This window comes from Ailuropoda melanoleuca, chromosome 7 (genome assembly GCF_002007445.2).
Source record: "Ailuropoda melanoleuca isolate Jingjing chromosome 7, ASM200744v2, whole genome shotgun sequence".
Classification (NCBI taxonomy): domain Eukaryota; kingdom Metazoa; phylum Chordata; class Mammalia; order Carnivora; family Ursidae; genus Ailuropoda; species Ailuropoda melanoleuca.
In genome coordinates, this window is record NC_048224.1 from 25196901 (window position 1) to 25213687 (window position 16787).

Sequence of the window (16787 nt, forward strand, 5' to 3'; positions counted from 1 at the left end):
AAATGAAAGAAAAAGAAAGATAAGACAGAATGATCCTACTTATTGATAAGTAACTCACAGGTCTGTACTAGGCTGACAGTCTCCTGTGTGTTTGAATATGGTTTCCACTGACTCATGAAAAATATACTTTGACTACAACCATGGCAAATGTGGACAAACGGGCTCTGCTGCCCATCGTTAGTGCCTATGTATGTATACACTTTTGTAAAGACCCTGTCCCAGCCGAAATGTGGCCTGTGATCCCCCTTCCCTGCAGAGACTGCTGTGAACATTGCCTATGCCTGTAACATATTTGGAGATGAAATGGATGGGATGTTCATCGTGGAAGGCAAGAATGATGAGACTGTTCGGCAAGAACTCAGGTACAGATGGGAGAACTTCCACAGCTCTTAATTTAGTATGACCCCCACGCTGTCAGAAGAAACAAAGAAGAAATGGAGAAGGGAAAACAAAAAAAACTAAAATATTTGCGATCATTTTGTGAAGAAGCTTTAGGGCTCAAGGAGTTGGAGAACAGTGGTGTGTGGACGGTCAGGGACCTGAGACAATGGCCATTCTCAGGAGGCAGTCGAGTTTGAGATCCTGGCTGGTGCTTTGTAGAGGCTCTGTATCTACCTTGCCCACTTTCATTCTGGGACACTTTTACTTTCCTAAGCTCTGGGGCTTCCAGTCAGATATTAACCACTACTCTTGGCTTTCAGGACAGCAAGGGACAAGATGAAACCTGAGTCTCTACTGGAATCGGACCCAATAAACACTTACCTCACCACGAAGCCCCAAATGCCCTTCAGAGTACCCGAGGAGGTGCCCAATGGCAACTATGGCTTGATCATCAATGGCTGCAGTCTGGTGGGCAACACAGAGCTACAACTCTATTCTCTTCTCCCAAGGAATTTTCTCCTAGGTCCAGCCCACTTCAGGGAAATTTTAAGACCCCTTCTCTATTTCATGAGTCACCCTTTTCCCCTTGCTTCTGGTGCCCTTTCCTGACAGACACCTTTCCCTATCTTTCTCTAGGCAGGAATAATGAGGAAAGAAAAGCCAAGGGCATGTTCCTTCCTTATCCAAATTCTTCACTACTGATGTGGCCTATCACTTAGGGGAAGGTGGGAAGCAAACAGAACCAGGTCCTCTGGTTCTATAAGTCACTTGACCTTATAGCCCAGTCAGCTGATTTGACCCAGTGAGAGAGGCTGACCAATTTCCCATTGGAGGCTGGGTCAGATGTGAGGATGCCTAGAACTGACTTGGGGACTTAGCCTTCCTCAGGAGTGGAGCACCTGGGAGCCACTATGCCTGACCTATGTAGTACAGGAGAGTATGGATATGGGGAAAGGCCTAGGAAGATCCTGTCCTGAGAGCCTTTTTGGGCAACCTGAAATGTGGGTGTGTCCTGGTGCTGCAGGCTTATGCTCTAGAAGGGAACCTGGAGTTGGAACTGCTGCGAACAGCGTGCATGTGCAAGGGGGTGATCTGCTGCCGGATGACACCCCTTCAGAAGGCCCAGGTGGTAGAGCTGGTGAAGAGGTACAAGAAGGTGGTGACACTGGCCATTGGAGATGGGGCCAATGACGTCAGCATGATCAAAGGCATGTGAGGGATGGGGGACAGTAAACTCCAACCAAGGGCTTGCCCTTTCCTTCCTCCATGGGCAAAAACCAAGCTGGGTGGCACTGTGTTGTTGGTTCACACTCCTGCATATCATATGTATTGTACATTCATAATGTTTTGCAACTTCATTCATGTTCCTCTATACCTGCATTCCCGCTTATTTACACATGTATACATCGGTCTGTATGCAGACACACATACATATTCAACTTCATGCACTTAACATACCTACACACAAATACGCCTGGCTCCGCATAAGAACATATGCATATATTCACAGAAAAGGCCATGAAACTACCATACCATCTTTCCAAGATGGCATCAAAGCCTACGTAAAGAACCCCTGGGAAAGAGTCATAGTTTGTTCCTTTTTTGAAGGCTGTATGCCTGAGCAGTGTTAGGCAGAAGTCAGGACTGCTCAACCAGGGAATTAGATGTGAGGCACAATGTAGGGATCTCTTCTTCCCTGAGGCAGTGTTCATGAGAACTTGCCCTGACTCCCCTGACTGGAGGAAAACAGCAGATTTACTGATGCTTTGGACCAATAGAAGCAAATGGCTGAAACTGGCTTTAATTTCAGCTGGATGTTGTTAGCTTCCAGCAACTTGTGGTTCTGTGAATAGGGACAACATCTAGAGGTCCTCTAGTCCAACCTCTATGCCCATCCAGGAAACACTAACAAACATTCCAGCCTCAGCTTTAATACTAGAAAGTGTTCTTGTGCTCTTCCTCACTTTCTAGAATTCTCTGGTTTTTAGGGCCTTAGAGGTTTCAACTATTCCATTAAGCAATGCAATAGGTATATACCAGAAGATCAATAAATTTACCCTACACTACAGCAGACTAATTAAAACTTTTAGGAACTTCGGTCTTATTTTCCATCAAGTATAATCCTTGTTTTATCCAGAAAGTCATATTAGGCCTCTTGAAGAACTTGCTTCTCACTAACAAATTATGTACATCACTTATTTCCTCCTAAGAGTTGGATTTTAGCTCTTTAGATAAACGGGGGTAATTAAATATTATGTTAGAATGACGTCCATCCTGCATCTTTAATTGAGCTCCGAGAGATAACAAGAATTTTTTACCTCAGCATCTGGACAGCAGGAAAGAGCCTAGATGGCTATAGTAGGTACAAAGACCATCCAGGGGAGCTTTCTAGTACTAGCCATGCCAGACATTACTGGGTGGCAGCATCCAAAACAAAGTGCAGACAAAGGAACTGTTTTCTGACAATCCACTAAGGAAAAGGGCAATCCACTAAGGAGAAAAGGCTCCACTAAGTGTGTGCCATTTTGAGCTGGGCAGTGTTTTCCGATGTAAAATAAGGGGTTTATACAACGTGATCTCAGCCTTTCTTTTATACTTCCCAGGCTGGGAGCCCAGCAGACAAGCTCTGTGGTTGAGAAGTTTCTGGGATTTCTTTGCAGCTGCCCACATTGGGGTTGGCATCAGCGGCCAGGAGGGAATGCAGGCCATGCTCAACAGTGACTATACCTTCTCCCAGTTCCACTGTCTTCGCCGTCTACTCTTGGTCCATGGCCGCTGGTCCTATAATCGCATGTGCAAGTTTCTCAGCTACTTCTTTTACAAAAACTTTGCCTTCACCCTGGTGCACTTCTGGTATGCCTTCTTCAGCGGGTTCTCTGCACAGGTAGGAGGTCAGGTGGCATTCCTCACTCGGTCAGCTGGACCTTCTCTACTCACCCCCACTTCAGCCATCTCTGACCCTTTTTCTTTTCTAGAGACCAATATATGACATATTGCCATTCATCCATAAAGCTCCTCACATGGGGGCACCTGGGATGCTCAGTCGGTTAAGCATAAAGTTCTGCATCCATGCTGATCCCATCTCCTAACCTTACACTGAACCTTAGATTTCCAAACCCTAACTTTTCTGGCTTGGCTCTGACTTGGACTTGACTCCTATCTCCAAAACTCTCCCATAAGATGTTTTCACCTTTTACCTGACATGGAGACCTAGTTTCCAAACATAGGTAATATGGGGAAATGCTTGGATCTGGGAGGCTTTTTTAGCATCCAAAGCAATCTTTATGGAATAGACTAAGCCTCAAGGAGCCTCTGAGTCTTGCCGTACAAGCTAGCTATGATGTTCACCTATAGCCATACTTCAGAACATAGCTTCCTTTACTTCTACTTCCCCACCCCAACGCCCCTTCTCCCTGCCCCAAATATACACTGTTGTTGCTCTAATGAATTAATTCCACATTTGAGTATGAAATCTCCCCAACAGTAGTGGGGAAAAGTGGCACCTGGATTTTGATGTTCTACGAGGAATTCCTTTCCCTATGAGATGTTTTTCAGGGTTCTCAGATTCCCAAGAAAAGCCTTGGGAATGATTATCTTGGGAAATCCCTACTACCTTTGTTCCCTTGGGCTCTGGGGGAAACAAACTGTTTAGGGGAAAGTAGTAGACTTTTATACCCCCAGTGTGTAACAAAGCCATTCTAGTTCGTGAGAGATGTATGCATATGTGTGTGTTTTGCTGACCTCTTGTGGCTAGTAAAGGACCCCTCTCTGGGCCCCAGGACAGAGCACCCAGCTAGGAAAGGATCATTGAGTCTATTCCACTTACCGATGTTAGAAAGTGTCCGGTATTATAGAAGCTACTGAATGCCATAAATCAGATAAAAGAGCCCAGAGGCTTACATGCCTGAGAGTGCAGGGGTACAGCTAGCATTCCCTAGCAGGCACTCTGGATCTTTTCTGTGCAAGGATGGGCAGCGCAGGTCATGGTAGGGTTGGTCCAAATCAACCTTGTGGGGTTGGCCACAAACAAGCTTGATGTGGCCTTGCCCCAGCCTGGAACCCAGGGTTCGAACAAGAGTAGGACCAAAGAGAGATGGGATCAGCCTTCTCCAAATCCTGCCCTAGGTTATTGTAGTGGTGGGTAGGTGGGGGCTAGTAGGGGCTCTCTTGAACCTGGGAGGTGGAGCTGGGACTTTGGAAAAAAGAAGAATCTAAGAAATCTCCTTGGTATTCTCCTAGACAGTTTATGATACCTGGTTTATCACTTTCTACAACCTGGTCTACACCTCCCTCCCTGTCCTGGGCTTGAGTCTGTTTGACCAGGTAAGACCAGCGGCAAGCCTCTTGGTCAGGGCTAAAGCCCCTGGGCCCTTGAGAAGTATTCGCAAGAGTGGGGAGGACAACAAGAGCTGAGTTCTACAAAGTCAGCTGTAAATGGAATAATTTCTAGAGCAAGAAAGGGAACTCATCACCTATAGAGATATCATGAGATAAAGTAAAGAATCTTCCTCCACCGAGAATCATCAGTTTTAGAAATTCAGGTTTTCCTGTGTCAATTTTACTTTTGAGAGAAACATAGTAATTGTGTTCTATAGTCAATTGAGTGTGTATAAAAGGTAGTGAAAGGAAATAGAGTTATTGGGGCAAGACTAGCTAAAGCAAGGGACTTCAAGAAAGGAGAGACCCGTACAGAGATGATAAGATAAGCCAATGCAGGGTGGCCTAGTTAAGAGTCCTGAAGGCCAAGCATGGGAATGTGGGTATGATATTTTGAGTCATAGGGAGTCAGCCTAGGGGATATCATCTGTCCCTGTCAGAAATTTCCTGGGCCTTGGGGATCCTAGTACCATACCTTTCCCTCTTCTTCTATCCCAATCTCTAGTCTTGGGCACAATGAATAGAAAAGAAGCTTCCAAAGAGGAATAAAATAGCTGAAAGAGGACATCATGGGATCATGGTTCCTGGTCTCCATCAGGGTAGGAAGGAAAATTCTCCGCAAGGTAGCTGCTAGCCGCAGAGCAACAAGAGGGATGAGTTGTGTCCTATGAAGCTTCAACTGGCTACTTCTAGGGATCCACAGCCTCTCAAAAACAAGCCCCAACCCTTGTTATCCAAAGTTTCAGATTTAGGAAATGAAGATGATCCAATGGCATTCTCATAGAGAATCCTGTCACCTGAGTTCACCAGTAGCCATGGGAATGGGAAGAGCATCACAGAATCTGGATACCTCCATGTGACCAGCTGGTCCCCATTGGTTTCCCCCTCTCCTTTTATTGGCTTTTGACACAAAAAATATTCAACTAAAGGGACACTTAAATAGGGACTTATGTCCCAACTCCCCCTGATCCCAAGCTCCCATCCTCCCTTCCAGCTACCCCCAACACTAATTACCCCCCATCTCGCCTATCCTAACTGCTTCCAGGTCCTTACCACCACCTTGACCTTCTCCTAGCTTTCTTCCACTACCTAGATCCTTGGCTATAATGTAGGACTTCAGGAAGGGTCTGTGGTCACTGCTCTCTTCTCTGGGTCCATTTCTCAAGTAATCCATGAGGAAGATCCTAGGCAGCCTGTCAGCAGACTCAGTGAGGGGAGAAACTACTACTCTGATGGAGATGGGACCTTCTATAGAGAGACCCTGAGCCTTCCTCCTCACCCTCTGGTACTTCCAGGATGTGAATGAAACATGGAGTCTACGCTTCCCAGAGCTGTATGATCCAGGCCAGCACAACCTCTATTTCAACAAGAAGGAATTTGTGAAGTGTTTAGTGCATGGGATCTATAGTTCCTTAGTGCTGTTCTTTATCCCTATGGGGACAATTCACAACTCAGTGCGCAGTGATGGGAAAGAGATCTCCGACTACCAGTCCTTCTCGCTGATAGTGCAGACCGCCTTGCTGTGTGTGGTCACAATGCAGGTGTGGCTGGGGGAGTGGGGGGAACAGGTGGTGCGGAAGGATTGGGTGGGGAGCCTGTCTGGAAGAAAGGGAAAGGAGGAGGGAGGGAAAATGGGAAGGGATCATCCCCACTACAGAGTGGAGAAGGGAGGTGGCTGATATATCCCAGGTTGTAGAATATTGCACATAAGAGAGTGCTTTTCAGATTGCCCTGGATACAACCTACTGGACGATGATAAGCCACATCTTCACCTGGGGTAGCCTGGGTTTCTACTTTTGCATCTTATTCTTCCTGTACAGTGATGGCTTGTGCCTCATGTTCCCCGATGTCTTCCAATTCCTAGGTAAGGCCATGCCCACCCACCCAGTGTGTGGCAAGGAGGTGGGGGGTAGGGTTGGGAAGTGTGAACCAAGTATATTTGTTTAATAAATGTTCACTGAGCAATTATTACTATGTGCTAGGCTCTGTGGATATAGATAGGAATAAGACATAGTCTCTGCCCCAAAAGGACTCAAAATCTAGCTAGGGAAATAATTTACCCTATTAGACTTTCTAGGATATTTTCAAATTTCTTATCTAACTTAATCTTTGTAAGCATCCTATGAGGTAGAAAGAGCAAGAATTATTAGCACCATTTTAGAGACTGAAGGTTTTTAAAAATTAAATTACTCAAATGTAGTTCTCCTGTTTCCCAGTCTAGTATCCTTTCTACTGTGGCATACTGCCTTATTGTCTCCCATATTAATTTCCCTACCTTTCATTCCACTTTGGTGGGAACAAAAAACAGAGAGGGTAGATAATAGATGTAGCTGCCTCTCACCTCTCAACAAGCCACTCATCAAGCCACTCATTTTTCACCTTCAAAACCCTGTATCCCATTTTTGTGTCCAGGCCAATGTTCTAGGATTCCTATAACCTACCCCCACTGTCCTGCCCTGCCCAGCCTTTAGAGGGAGATGAAGGCATGTGAATTCACAGTGACTTTGGCTGTGCAAAGGACCTCACTGTAATTTTTCTGCGTTTATATTATTAGGAAACTTAATGGTCTCCAAACCAATAGTTTCCTTCTTTGGAATGGAGAGATATCTAAGTTCTGGCTGACAGTCCCCTTCCTCTAGGTTCTGGTTCAGCCTTCTTCCCCCACCTCATTGTTTACAGGTGTGGCCAGGAACACTCTGAACCTGCCACAGATGTGGCTGATTATTGTCCTCATCGTGGTCCTCTGTATTTTGCCTATGATTGGGTACCAATTTCTCAAACCACTATTCTGGCCTGTTGACGTGGACAAGGTGAGTGGAACAAGGAATCTACCCAGATACAATTTATGGCCCTCTTTGTCTTTGCCTCTGTGGATAAAAACCCTGTCCTCCATGCTCTGGCTATAGATTATGGACAGAATTCATCTTTGCATGAGACATTCACTGTCACCCCCTACCCGGACCAAACTGAAACATGCAAGCTCTCGACGTTCTGCCTATGCGTTCTCCCACAAACAGGGCTTTGGGGCCCTCATCACTTCTGGCAAAGCAATGAAGGACAAGGTATTCAAGAGAAACAGCTCTCCTTTTAAAAAGTAGAGGCCCTTACGGAAATCCCAAAGGAATCAGTCATTGCTATTCCTCCCTTGTATTCACACAACTTAATAAGGATGGATTAGAGCCCAGGGGAAACTAGCATAAACCTGCCCTTCCGCACTCACTCCAGGGGCTCAGCCTCTTCATTCCCCAGAAGGCTGTGCCCAGGTAAGGCAAGGAAAGGTAAAGAAAGAGCCTCAAGATATCTGTCAGAGTTGCAGCGTTTCAAGAAAAAGTGACGTCAGGTCTCCCTTCCACCAACCTTCCAAGTTTTAATCCAGACAAGCAAAGATGGAAGTGGTGAGTGAAGAGGGGCGATGTGGGAAAGAGAGAAAAAAAAAAATACAACCTAAGAATCTTACTTTGGGCCCTGTTTCCCATACCCAGAGCAACTATAAACCTTGCCAGGGCCCCACACAAACATATCCCACCCAGATACCCTTCTCAGGTTTATCTGGGGGATTCAGAGTAAGTCTTTTGCTGGCCCTGGGTCTCAAAAGGAGGAGGCAGCTGTGAAAAGTTGGTCATAAAAAGCTGAAGGAGAGCTTCTGAACAAAACAAACAAACAAACAAACAAACCACTTGTTCCTGCCTTAATAAGACAGCTCAAGATTTTGCCTTCTTCCCCTCTCTTTGACCCCTTTGACCCAAGAACTGACACCTTTTCAGGCTTCAGAACTGGGAGAGGGAGCCTGCGGAGGATGTTTAAAAATCCTTTCTTGAGGGGGTATAAGCCACAATTGATGAATATTTGTCTTCATTCCATAAAATTACTTTGAGAAGAAATTGTATGTACTTGGGAAATTGTTTCTGAGAAGTTTATGGAGTAATAAATTGCTTATTTTGGAGTGGAGAGATGTGTATGCTCTGTTGGATCCCAGTGACAATAACGTCCAAGCAATATCATTGGCCCACAGATCCCCACCCCCTTTCTCTCCTTCTTCAGCTCCATTTCACTTTCCTGCCCTTTGTTGCTAAACTCTGTCTTGGCCTCAATATGACCACATCCTTTAACCATATAGCTTTATCCCCTTTACACACCTTAAATATTGGTTGCCAAAGCTTAGTACTAGGTTCTCTACTTACCTTTCTCAGCATGCTTTTCCTGAGTGACTTCATCCAAATGCATGACTTCGTTTACCAATAGAAAGAAGATTCTAAACTCTCTTAGATCTTTCTTAGAACCAGATCCATTTATTAAACTCATTCTGAAATCCTGCATTTAGTTGAATCCTAGGAAATTCACACTCAATCCACCAACGTGTATTAATCATTTTTCCCCAAAACTTCACCCAGGATGCTCTCACCATCATCCCAGTCACCCAAGGCAGTGATGGAAATCATCCTATACTCTTCCTCTAGTCTGATGTCTAGTAAGTCATCAAGTGATGTAAACTCTGCCTCTTCATTATGTCTTGTTTTCAGTTCCCTCCACTATTACTACTCTTGTTCAGACTTTGATCATCTCTCATCTGAATTACTGCATAAAATCTCCCAACTCACATTCCTCGTTTTCCCCTATCTAAAGCATCACCAATACTTCTTCCGGAGTAGTCTTTATAAATAACAAACTTGATTATGTTAAACCCCAGCTTTGCACCCTTTAGTGGCTTTCCATGCCTTCTAGATAAAGTTAAAATTTGGACATTTTATTGGGCACTCTCTAGCCTTGTCTTCCACTACCACCCCCCCCCATCTGTATTCACTCCAGCCATGTCACTTCTGGTCTTTATGTCATCACACATGCTATTCTCATAACCCAAAATGCTTTCCCTCACCCCCATCTTCATCTAGCAAACTCCTAGGCACCCTTCAAAACTCAGAATAGTTGGAACTAGATAAAGGTGATGCTGCCTGGTTTTCTTCTTTCCTGAACAGCATCACCACCCACTATCTCAAACCAGAAACCTGGAAGTCTTTCTGGACTCCTCCTTTTCCTTCTTTTAATCCAGTCCATTCTTTACCAAGTTACATATACTCTATCATAGAAATGTCTTCAAATCTGTCCTTTACTTATTTGTCCCCAGTCCTACTGCTTTCATCATTTCTTGTCTAGATTATGGCAACATCTGCCTCTTTGGTCCCCCTGCCTCTGACTCTTGCTTCTTTCCAATCCTTTATCCATACCACAGAGAATGACCTTTCAAAATACAAATCAAATCATGTCATTTGCCAGTTAAAAATCCTCTTATGACTCATCACAGCTTTCCTCCCTGGGTGCTGCCTACCTCTCCGGCTCTATCACCACTTTCTGCTGCATATGTTCTCATTTCTGCCATAGCAAACTATCTGTAATTCCTCAAATTTTCCATTGTCTTCAGAAGCCTCTATGCTTTGGCTCTTTGTATTCTCTCCTCTTAGAATAAACTTCCCTCCTTTGTCTAGTGAATGTCTAACTGCTCTTCACTCTCAGCTTTCATCACTTCCTTTGGGAGCCTTCACTGACACCCAACCTCCTATTCTGAGTTGGGCATCTCCTCCTGGCACCAGACTACCTTGTATATTTCTCTTATTTTCAGTTTCCAAGATTTGAATGTATTATCACTCACATACCTATTTTAGCTGTGATTTACTTCTCTGTCTTCTCTACTATGCCATGGTGATCTCCTTGAGGACAAGAATTTTGTTTCATTATTGTATTCAGTACTAGCATTTAGATTGTTAATGTTTTTCAGTGAATGAGTAAATTAATAAAATCTACTACCCTTCATTTGTCCTAAACTTGCCTCTTACCCTGTCCTTTCAAAACAAATCTTATCCTTTGGTATCTAGTGTTCAGTTATACTTTAGGGGTCTCTTTTATGAAACATGGTCACTCATGGTCTCCCTTATACGGCATTTGTAAGAAAATAATTTGGACCTATAGTATCCCCCAAAGCTCCTGAACAATCAGCATCCTCTCCTGGTAGTTTATGTGCATCTTGGGGGATATGAGCCTCCATCTCTCCTGAAGATCCAAGACAGCACATGCCACATTCCAAACTGAGGGGCGAGATGACCATGCAAGACTTGGAAAAGGGGAGTGTAAAAAACAAGTATGCAATTTTTAATCACCTCACCAACCTTGAGAAAAGGGCTTCAGACATTGATAAGGGATCTTTGGAGAGAACTGCTAGTGGGCTTTGAGTCCCACCCGCAGTTCAGTTCAAGTTGAGAGGGTTTTAAGGAAATTATTTGGAGAGACTGATATGATAAATGTGTTTGGGGATACAGAGAATGCATACCTAACTCATATCTGAAAAATCTAAAAAGCAGGAGAACAATTAGCTATCAGTTTTATGACAGAGCTAGAAGAGGTGGCTGTGGTGAGATTGGCCTACACTCCCTTTGTTTTTCAGGACAAAGGGTGCATGAAAACTCCCCATAGACCACATATGGGCTGTGTAACAGACCTAGTTAGGGTTTCTTTATCCTGTCAGAGAGACCATCTGAAAAGTTGAGGTCTCAGCAAAAGGAAGCAATAGATCTGCTGTCAAATGCTTAGAAATTTCTGATTAGATAAAAGGTTGCCTGAGAGTAGGATTGACTGCCTGTAAAGGGGCATGAGGTAGATTTTCTAGATCTTGATTTTAGAAGTGTTTACATGGGTGTATATATTTGTCAAAACTCATTAAACTGTACACTTAATATATGTGAGTTTTATTATATGTAAATTATACTTCAATAAAGTTGGGTTTTTTTAATACTTAGAGATTTTTTTTTTAAGATTCATGTATTTATTTTAGAGAGGGAGACAGTATGCATGCAAGCAGGGGGATGGGCAGAGGGAGAGAAGCAGACTACCCTCCCTGAGCGTGGAGCCCAGTGATCCCTTGATCCTGAGATCATGATCTGAGCAGAAACCAACACTCTGACGCTCAACCATCTGAGCCACCCAGGCACCCCTAATTCTTAGAGATTTCTAAAGGAGTCATAAGTGACCAACTAGACTGAGTACACCCACATTAAAGTAACTACGTATAGGGGCACCTGGGTGGCACAGCGGTTAAGCGTCTGCCTTCAGCTCAGGGCGTGATCCCAGCGTTATGGGATCAAGCCCCACATCAGGCTTCTGCTATGAGCCTGCTTCTTCCTCTCCCACTCCCCCTGCTTGTGTTCCCTCTCTCACTGGCTGTCTCTATCTCTGTCAAATAAATAAATAAAATCTTTTAAAAAAAATTTAAAGTAACTAAGTATAGGAGAAATATCTCCACCGATAGAGAGGGAATCTCTGAAGAACCTACAAAAGGGCTCTTTGAGAAAGAGTCAGTTTTAGATACCTGCCAAGCACTAACACTATTTTGTGGTAGCATTAGTCAAGGCAAAAACCTTCCTCATCTCCTCCCCCTCCACCCTGCTCAAACTCTGAAGAAAGAAGATTAGCAAGTGGGGGAAGGGAGAAAAGATAGACATCTACTAAGCCTCACCCCCTTTTCCTACTAAACATGGACACCTATAGTAGGGCCAAGTACAGAGATAGGAAAAACCATAATTTTATTTTTTTTAAAGATTTTTATTTATTTATTTGACAGAGACAGCCAGCGAAAGAGGGAACACAAGCAGGGGGAGTGGGAGAGGAAGAAGCAGGCTCTTAGCAGAGGAGCCTGATGTGGGGCTCGATCCCAGAACGCTGGGATCATGCCCTGAGCCGAAGGCAGACGCTTAACGACTGCGCCACCCAGGTGCCCCAGAAAAACCATAATTTTAAAATTTGAAGTTTAAAAAACTATTTCATTGTGTGGACATTTTAATTATTAAAGTAAAACAAATTGGTAAGTACTGGTTGTTGCCTAAAAATGACCAGAAAATTCATGAAATATGCAGTCTATGGAGTGGGTTTCAAGAATGGAAGACAAAATAAAATGGTTTTATAGTCATCCCATCCCACAAATCCCATCTTACAAGGTTCCAATTTCCCCCTCTCCCCCTCTCCCCCCGCTCCCTCTCTCCCTCTCTTCATCACACTCATCCATCCATACAATAAATATTTATTGAGCATCACCATGATCTGGGCATTGTTGTAGATGCGGAGATAGTGAAAGCCAAAAATCAAAAAGGTTTCTACTATCATGCATCTTACATTCTAGTAGGAGAGACAGTAACAAGATCATTCAGATAATAAGTGCTATGAAGATACTTTAACAGTGAGGGACTGTGAAGAGGAAGGGGGAACTACTTTATAGTTAATAGTCAGAAAAGCCCTTTCCGTGAGGAAAGTAGCATGTGAAATGAGACCTAAATGACTAGAAGGCTCTAGCCTTGCAAAAACCTGATGGAAAGGCCTTGTAGGCAGAGTAATAGCTAGTTAAAAGTCCCTAAGGTAGGAGCAAGCTTTGTGTGTATGAAAATGAAGCCAATGTAGACAAAGCATGGTGAGCGAAGAGAAGGGCATTTAGACAGATATGATGGGAAACAGCAGAGGGCTTTAAAGACAGTTTGAAAGATTGCTCAGGCTACTCTATGGACAATAGGGGTGCAAAAGTGACATCAGGAAGATTAGGAGGCAATTACAGTTGTCTAGGCATGGCATGGTGGTGTCTTGGACTAGGATAGAAGCAGAGGAGAAATAAGTGGATGAATAGAGAATATATTTTGAAGGTAGAATCAAAGGACTTCATGGCTTGGCTATCAAAGATGCAAACACTGGTTTTTCAAATGATCCTATGGATTACTCAGTGGCTTCTTCTCTGATATTCAGGGTACTAAATTCATAGATTACTGAATTCCCACACAGCTCCTGACAAAGGGGTGAATTTAGGTGGTCATGTTTGGTGCCAGATGACTCCACTACCCTTAGACACAATTGGCCAAGAGTGAATATATAACTCACTATAGCTTCTGTCTCTCTAGAAATTAGAATTAGAACTCTGAGAAACTAAGTCAGTGATGAGCACAGTAGCTGAAAGGTCACATAGTTTCAGGAAGTGGGGCCTCTGTTTTAAGTCCTATCGATTCTATATCCTAAATCTTTCTCCTCTTTTCTAACCCCTCAGCCACTGCTCTAATTTAGAGCTTCTCACTTCTAATCATAATTACCACAGAGTCTCCTAACTGGTCTCTTTACCTTCCTCTATTTCAATATCCATGATCCTACTAGAGTAAGATTTCTAAAGTGCAAATCTGAGTACTGGTAATAATGCAAAATGTTTCTGCCCGTGACAATGCAAATGATTCCTGTTCCTGATGATGCAAATTAATTTTGTCTGGTAGGAAATATACATTTATGAAAGTCAAATCCTCATCTGAACCAGTTTTAGTATCTTACTGGCTCCCTCACTAATTAGTGAGTTTTAATATGTGTTTATTTTATGTTTGTATAAGACTCATGATTTTACCTTTTTAAAAATTCCTTACCACAAATAACAGGAAGTAACCTATGTTTGCTGAAGACAAAAATGAGACTATATGAAAGGATAGAAAGATGTGCCGTGAATCCAAGGCAGGAATCAAGCTAAATCTCAGAAGAGGAACCCACCCAAGAACCTCAGGAGTAGTCTCTTTGTGTCTAGACTTGGCTCCTCTGTTTGCAACAGATTGGTCCTTCTCAGCAAACTGGTTTTCTTTGCTACTTAGGCCATTTAGCAAGTAAAAGATGGTCACAGCTCTCAAATTTCCATTGTAAGTCCAGCCATGAGTAAGGGTGTAGTTTTCCCCCATTTCCAAATTCTTAGGGAAGGGATTCTAATTGGCCTAGTTTGAGTTCAGTCCTTACTCTGGACCACTTAACTGTACAAACATACAGCTTTTCATTAGTCTCCCTACTAGTAGTCCTAGCCCTCTCCACTTCACCCCCAGAATTTATTTTTTTTTTAAGATTATTTATTTATCTGACAGAGAGAGAGAGACAGCCAGCGAGAGAGGGAACACAGGGGGAGTGGGAGAGGAAGAAGCAGGCCCCCAGCAGAGGAGCCTGATGCGGGGCTCCATCCCAGAACGCCGGGATCATGCCCTGAGCCAAAGGCAGACACTTAACGACTGAGCCACCCAGGCGCCCCCCAGAATTTATTTCTAAAATTCAAATGTGATTTGTCATTCCTCCCACTGCATAAAGCTCTTCAGTGTCTCTCCACTGCTTACAGGATGAGCTCCAACTCTTTGGTATATCATAGGAGGCTCTTCATCACATGCCTGACCATCTCTGCTGTGCTCTCTCCATTATACCCTACACTTCAATCATATCAGTTATTTTACCCGTCTGCTCTTTTGCACATGCTGATTCCCCCAAACCCTTTATCTCCCACTCATTCTTCAAAACTCAGCTCACACCACTTCTGTGAAGCCCGAAGATGCATTACACAGTATGACATTTATCTGCTCCCTTGACTTTTGATGAGGGAACGGAAGGCAAGCTGAAGACAAAGCAGAAGCTAACACCCTGCAAACCACCCCCCCTCTTGGGATGTATGTGACATTCCTCAGGCACTCCTGGCTGCCCTAAAGGACAAAGAAACAGTTAACCTATAGATACCACAATCTTGCAAGACTTGAGTCCTTCAGTTTACAAATGTCTTAGCAGTTTATAAGAACAAACCAATCAGTAACCTAGCTTCCAAAAGGGAATGTATGTAGACACAGTTAAATTTCCTTACTACCTACAGCCCATTGACAAGTCCTTGAAACAGGCACGGTGACATTCCTCTAGGAATTCAGCAGCCTCGATGTTAATACTTTGTTAAGGGCAAAAGGCAGTCCTAGCCTGACCCCCTCCCCTCCACCAAGATCCTGTAAGTCTAGTTTAACGTATAAAAATTCCTTTGGAAGCTTCCTTTATCTCTAACCACCCCCCCCCAAGATAGTATTTGCAATCATCCCCCAAGCATATGGCCCACTGATACGCATCTGAAGGGTCTCATGACTAAGGTTTTATTAGAAGGTAATAAATGACGTTTTCCCAACAGTAGCTAGCCCCCTCAAGGTCCTAGAAACCTTGCTTCCAAAATTCCTTAGAGACTTACGCTATCCCTAAAGCCCTCCCAACTTGAGGGTATATAATAGGCCATTCCTCACAACCCCGGGGCAGCAGCTCTTTCTGCCCATGGGTCCTGTCCCTGTGCTTTAATAAACCACCATTTTGCACCAAAGACGTCTCAAGAATTCTTTCTCGGTCATCGGCTCCAAACTCAACCCCACTGAACCTCACCTGTATTCTACAACCTCATCACTTTGACCTAACAACTCTGTGAATGGTAGGGTCTTGGTCTCTAACTCTTTCAGGGGGTATGGAAACCAGTGAACTTCTAAAAACTATTTGCTGAATGACTGCCTGCCCTCTCCCCACTTTGGGTGGAAGATGGAGACAGGATTCCCAATGTCCCATATACATCCCGCCTGCCATGAGAAGAAGAGCATGAATTCTCTTAAACAAAAAATTTTTCGTGATACTTGCTAAAGATGGTAGAGTAAACCTTAAGGGGCATTACAATAGGTATGGGATCCATTGCAATGGGGTCTTGTAGTGGGGGAGAGATTGAGTTCAACTCAGACACCAAAAAGGACAGTGGGGACTGATGGGGTTTTGGAACATAGGTGAGGTTCGGTGGTGTGAGGTCCAGAGCCAACAAACAAAAAAGAATTCTTGAGACCTCTTCAGTGCAAAATGGTGGGTAGTAAAGCATGGGGACAGGACCCGTTGGCAGCAAGAGCTGCTGTCCTGGGGTCTTGAGAAGTGGCTGATTATATACTCAGGAGTTGGGGGATGTAAGGAAAAGGGAGGTTTCAAAAGAACTTTCATATGCTAAAGAGGACTGACCTACAAGATACCTACAAGATATCAGGGGTCTGGCCATTGTCAAGTTAGGGTTGTTTTCCCCTCTAGCAAGGTATTAACATTCAGTTTGGGAGATCACTAGAAAAATGTCACACATGTAAGGGGCAGGCGAGGCTAGGTAGGGGGAGATAGATAGGGGGCTTTGCGATCAGGCTCATAGAAATCCCAAAAATGTGGAGGTGTAGGGA

General features: G+C 43.9%; 1 protein-coding gene across 1 annotated transcript in view; it reads left to right on the forward strand.

Annotated features, from left to right (window-relative positions):
* Positions 1-8648, forward strand: part of LOC100475639 (phospholipid-transporting ATPase FetA) — a 121519-nt gene extending 112871 nt beyond the window's left edge. Inside the window, exons 21-29 of the mRNA XM_034665560.1 lie at positions 257-362; positions 702-849; positions 1406-1589; positions 3042-3265; positions 4621-4704; positions 6054-6299; positions 6484-6622; positions 7438-7568; positions 7665-8648. Of these exons, the coding sequence (XP_034521451.1) occupies positions 257-362; positions 702-849; positions 1406-1589; positions 3042-3265; positions 4621-4704; positions 6054-6299; positions 6484-6622; positions 7438-7568; positions 7665-7856 (1454 nt within the window). The 3' untranslated portion in view covers positions 7857-8648. The remainder of the gene's footprint in view (positions 1-256; positions 363-701; positions 850-1405; positions 1590-3041; positions 3266-4620; positions 4705-6053; positions 6300-6483; positions 6623-7437; positions 7569-7664) is intronic.
* Positions 8649-16787: the final 8139 nt, after the last annotated feature.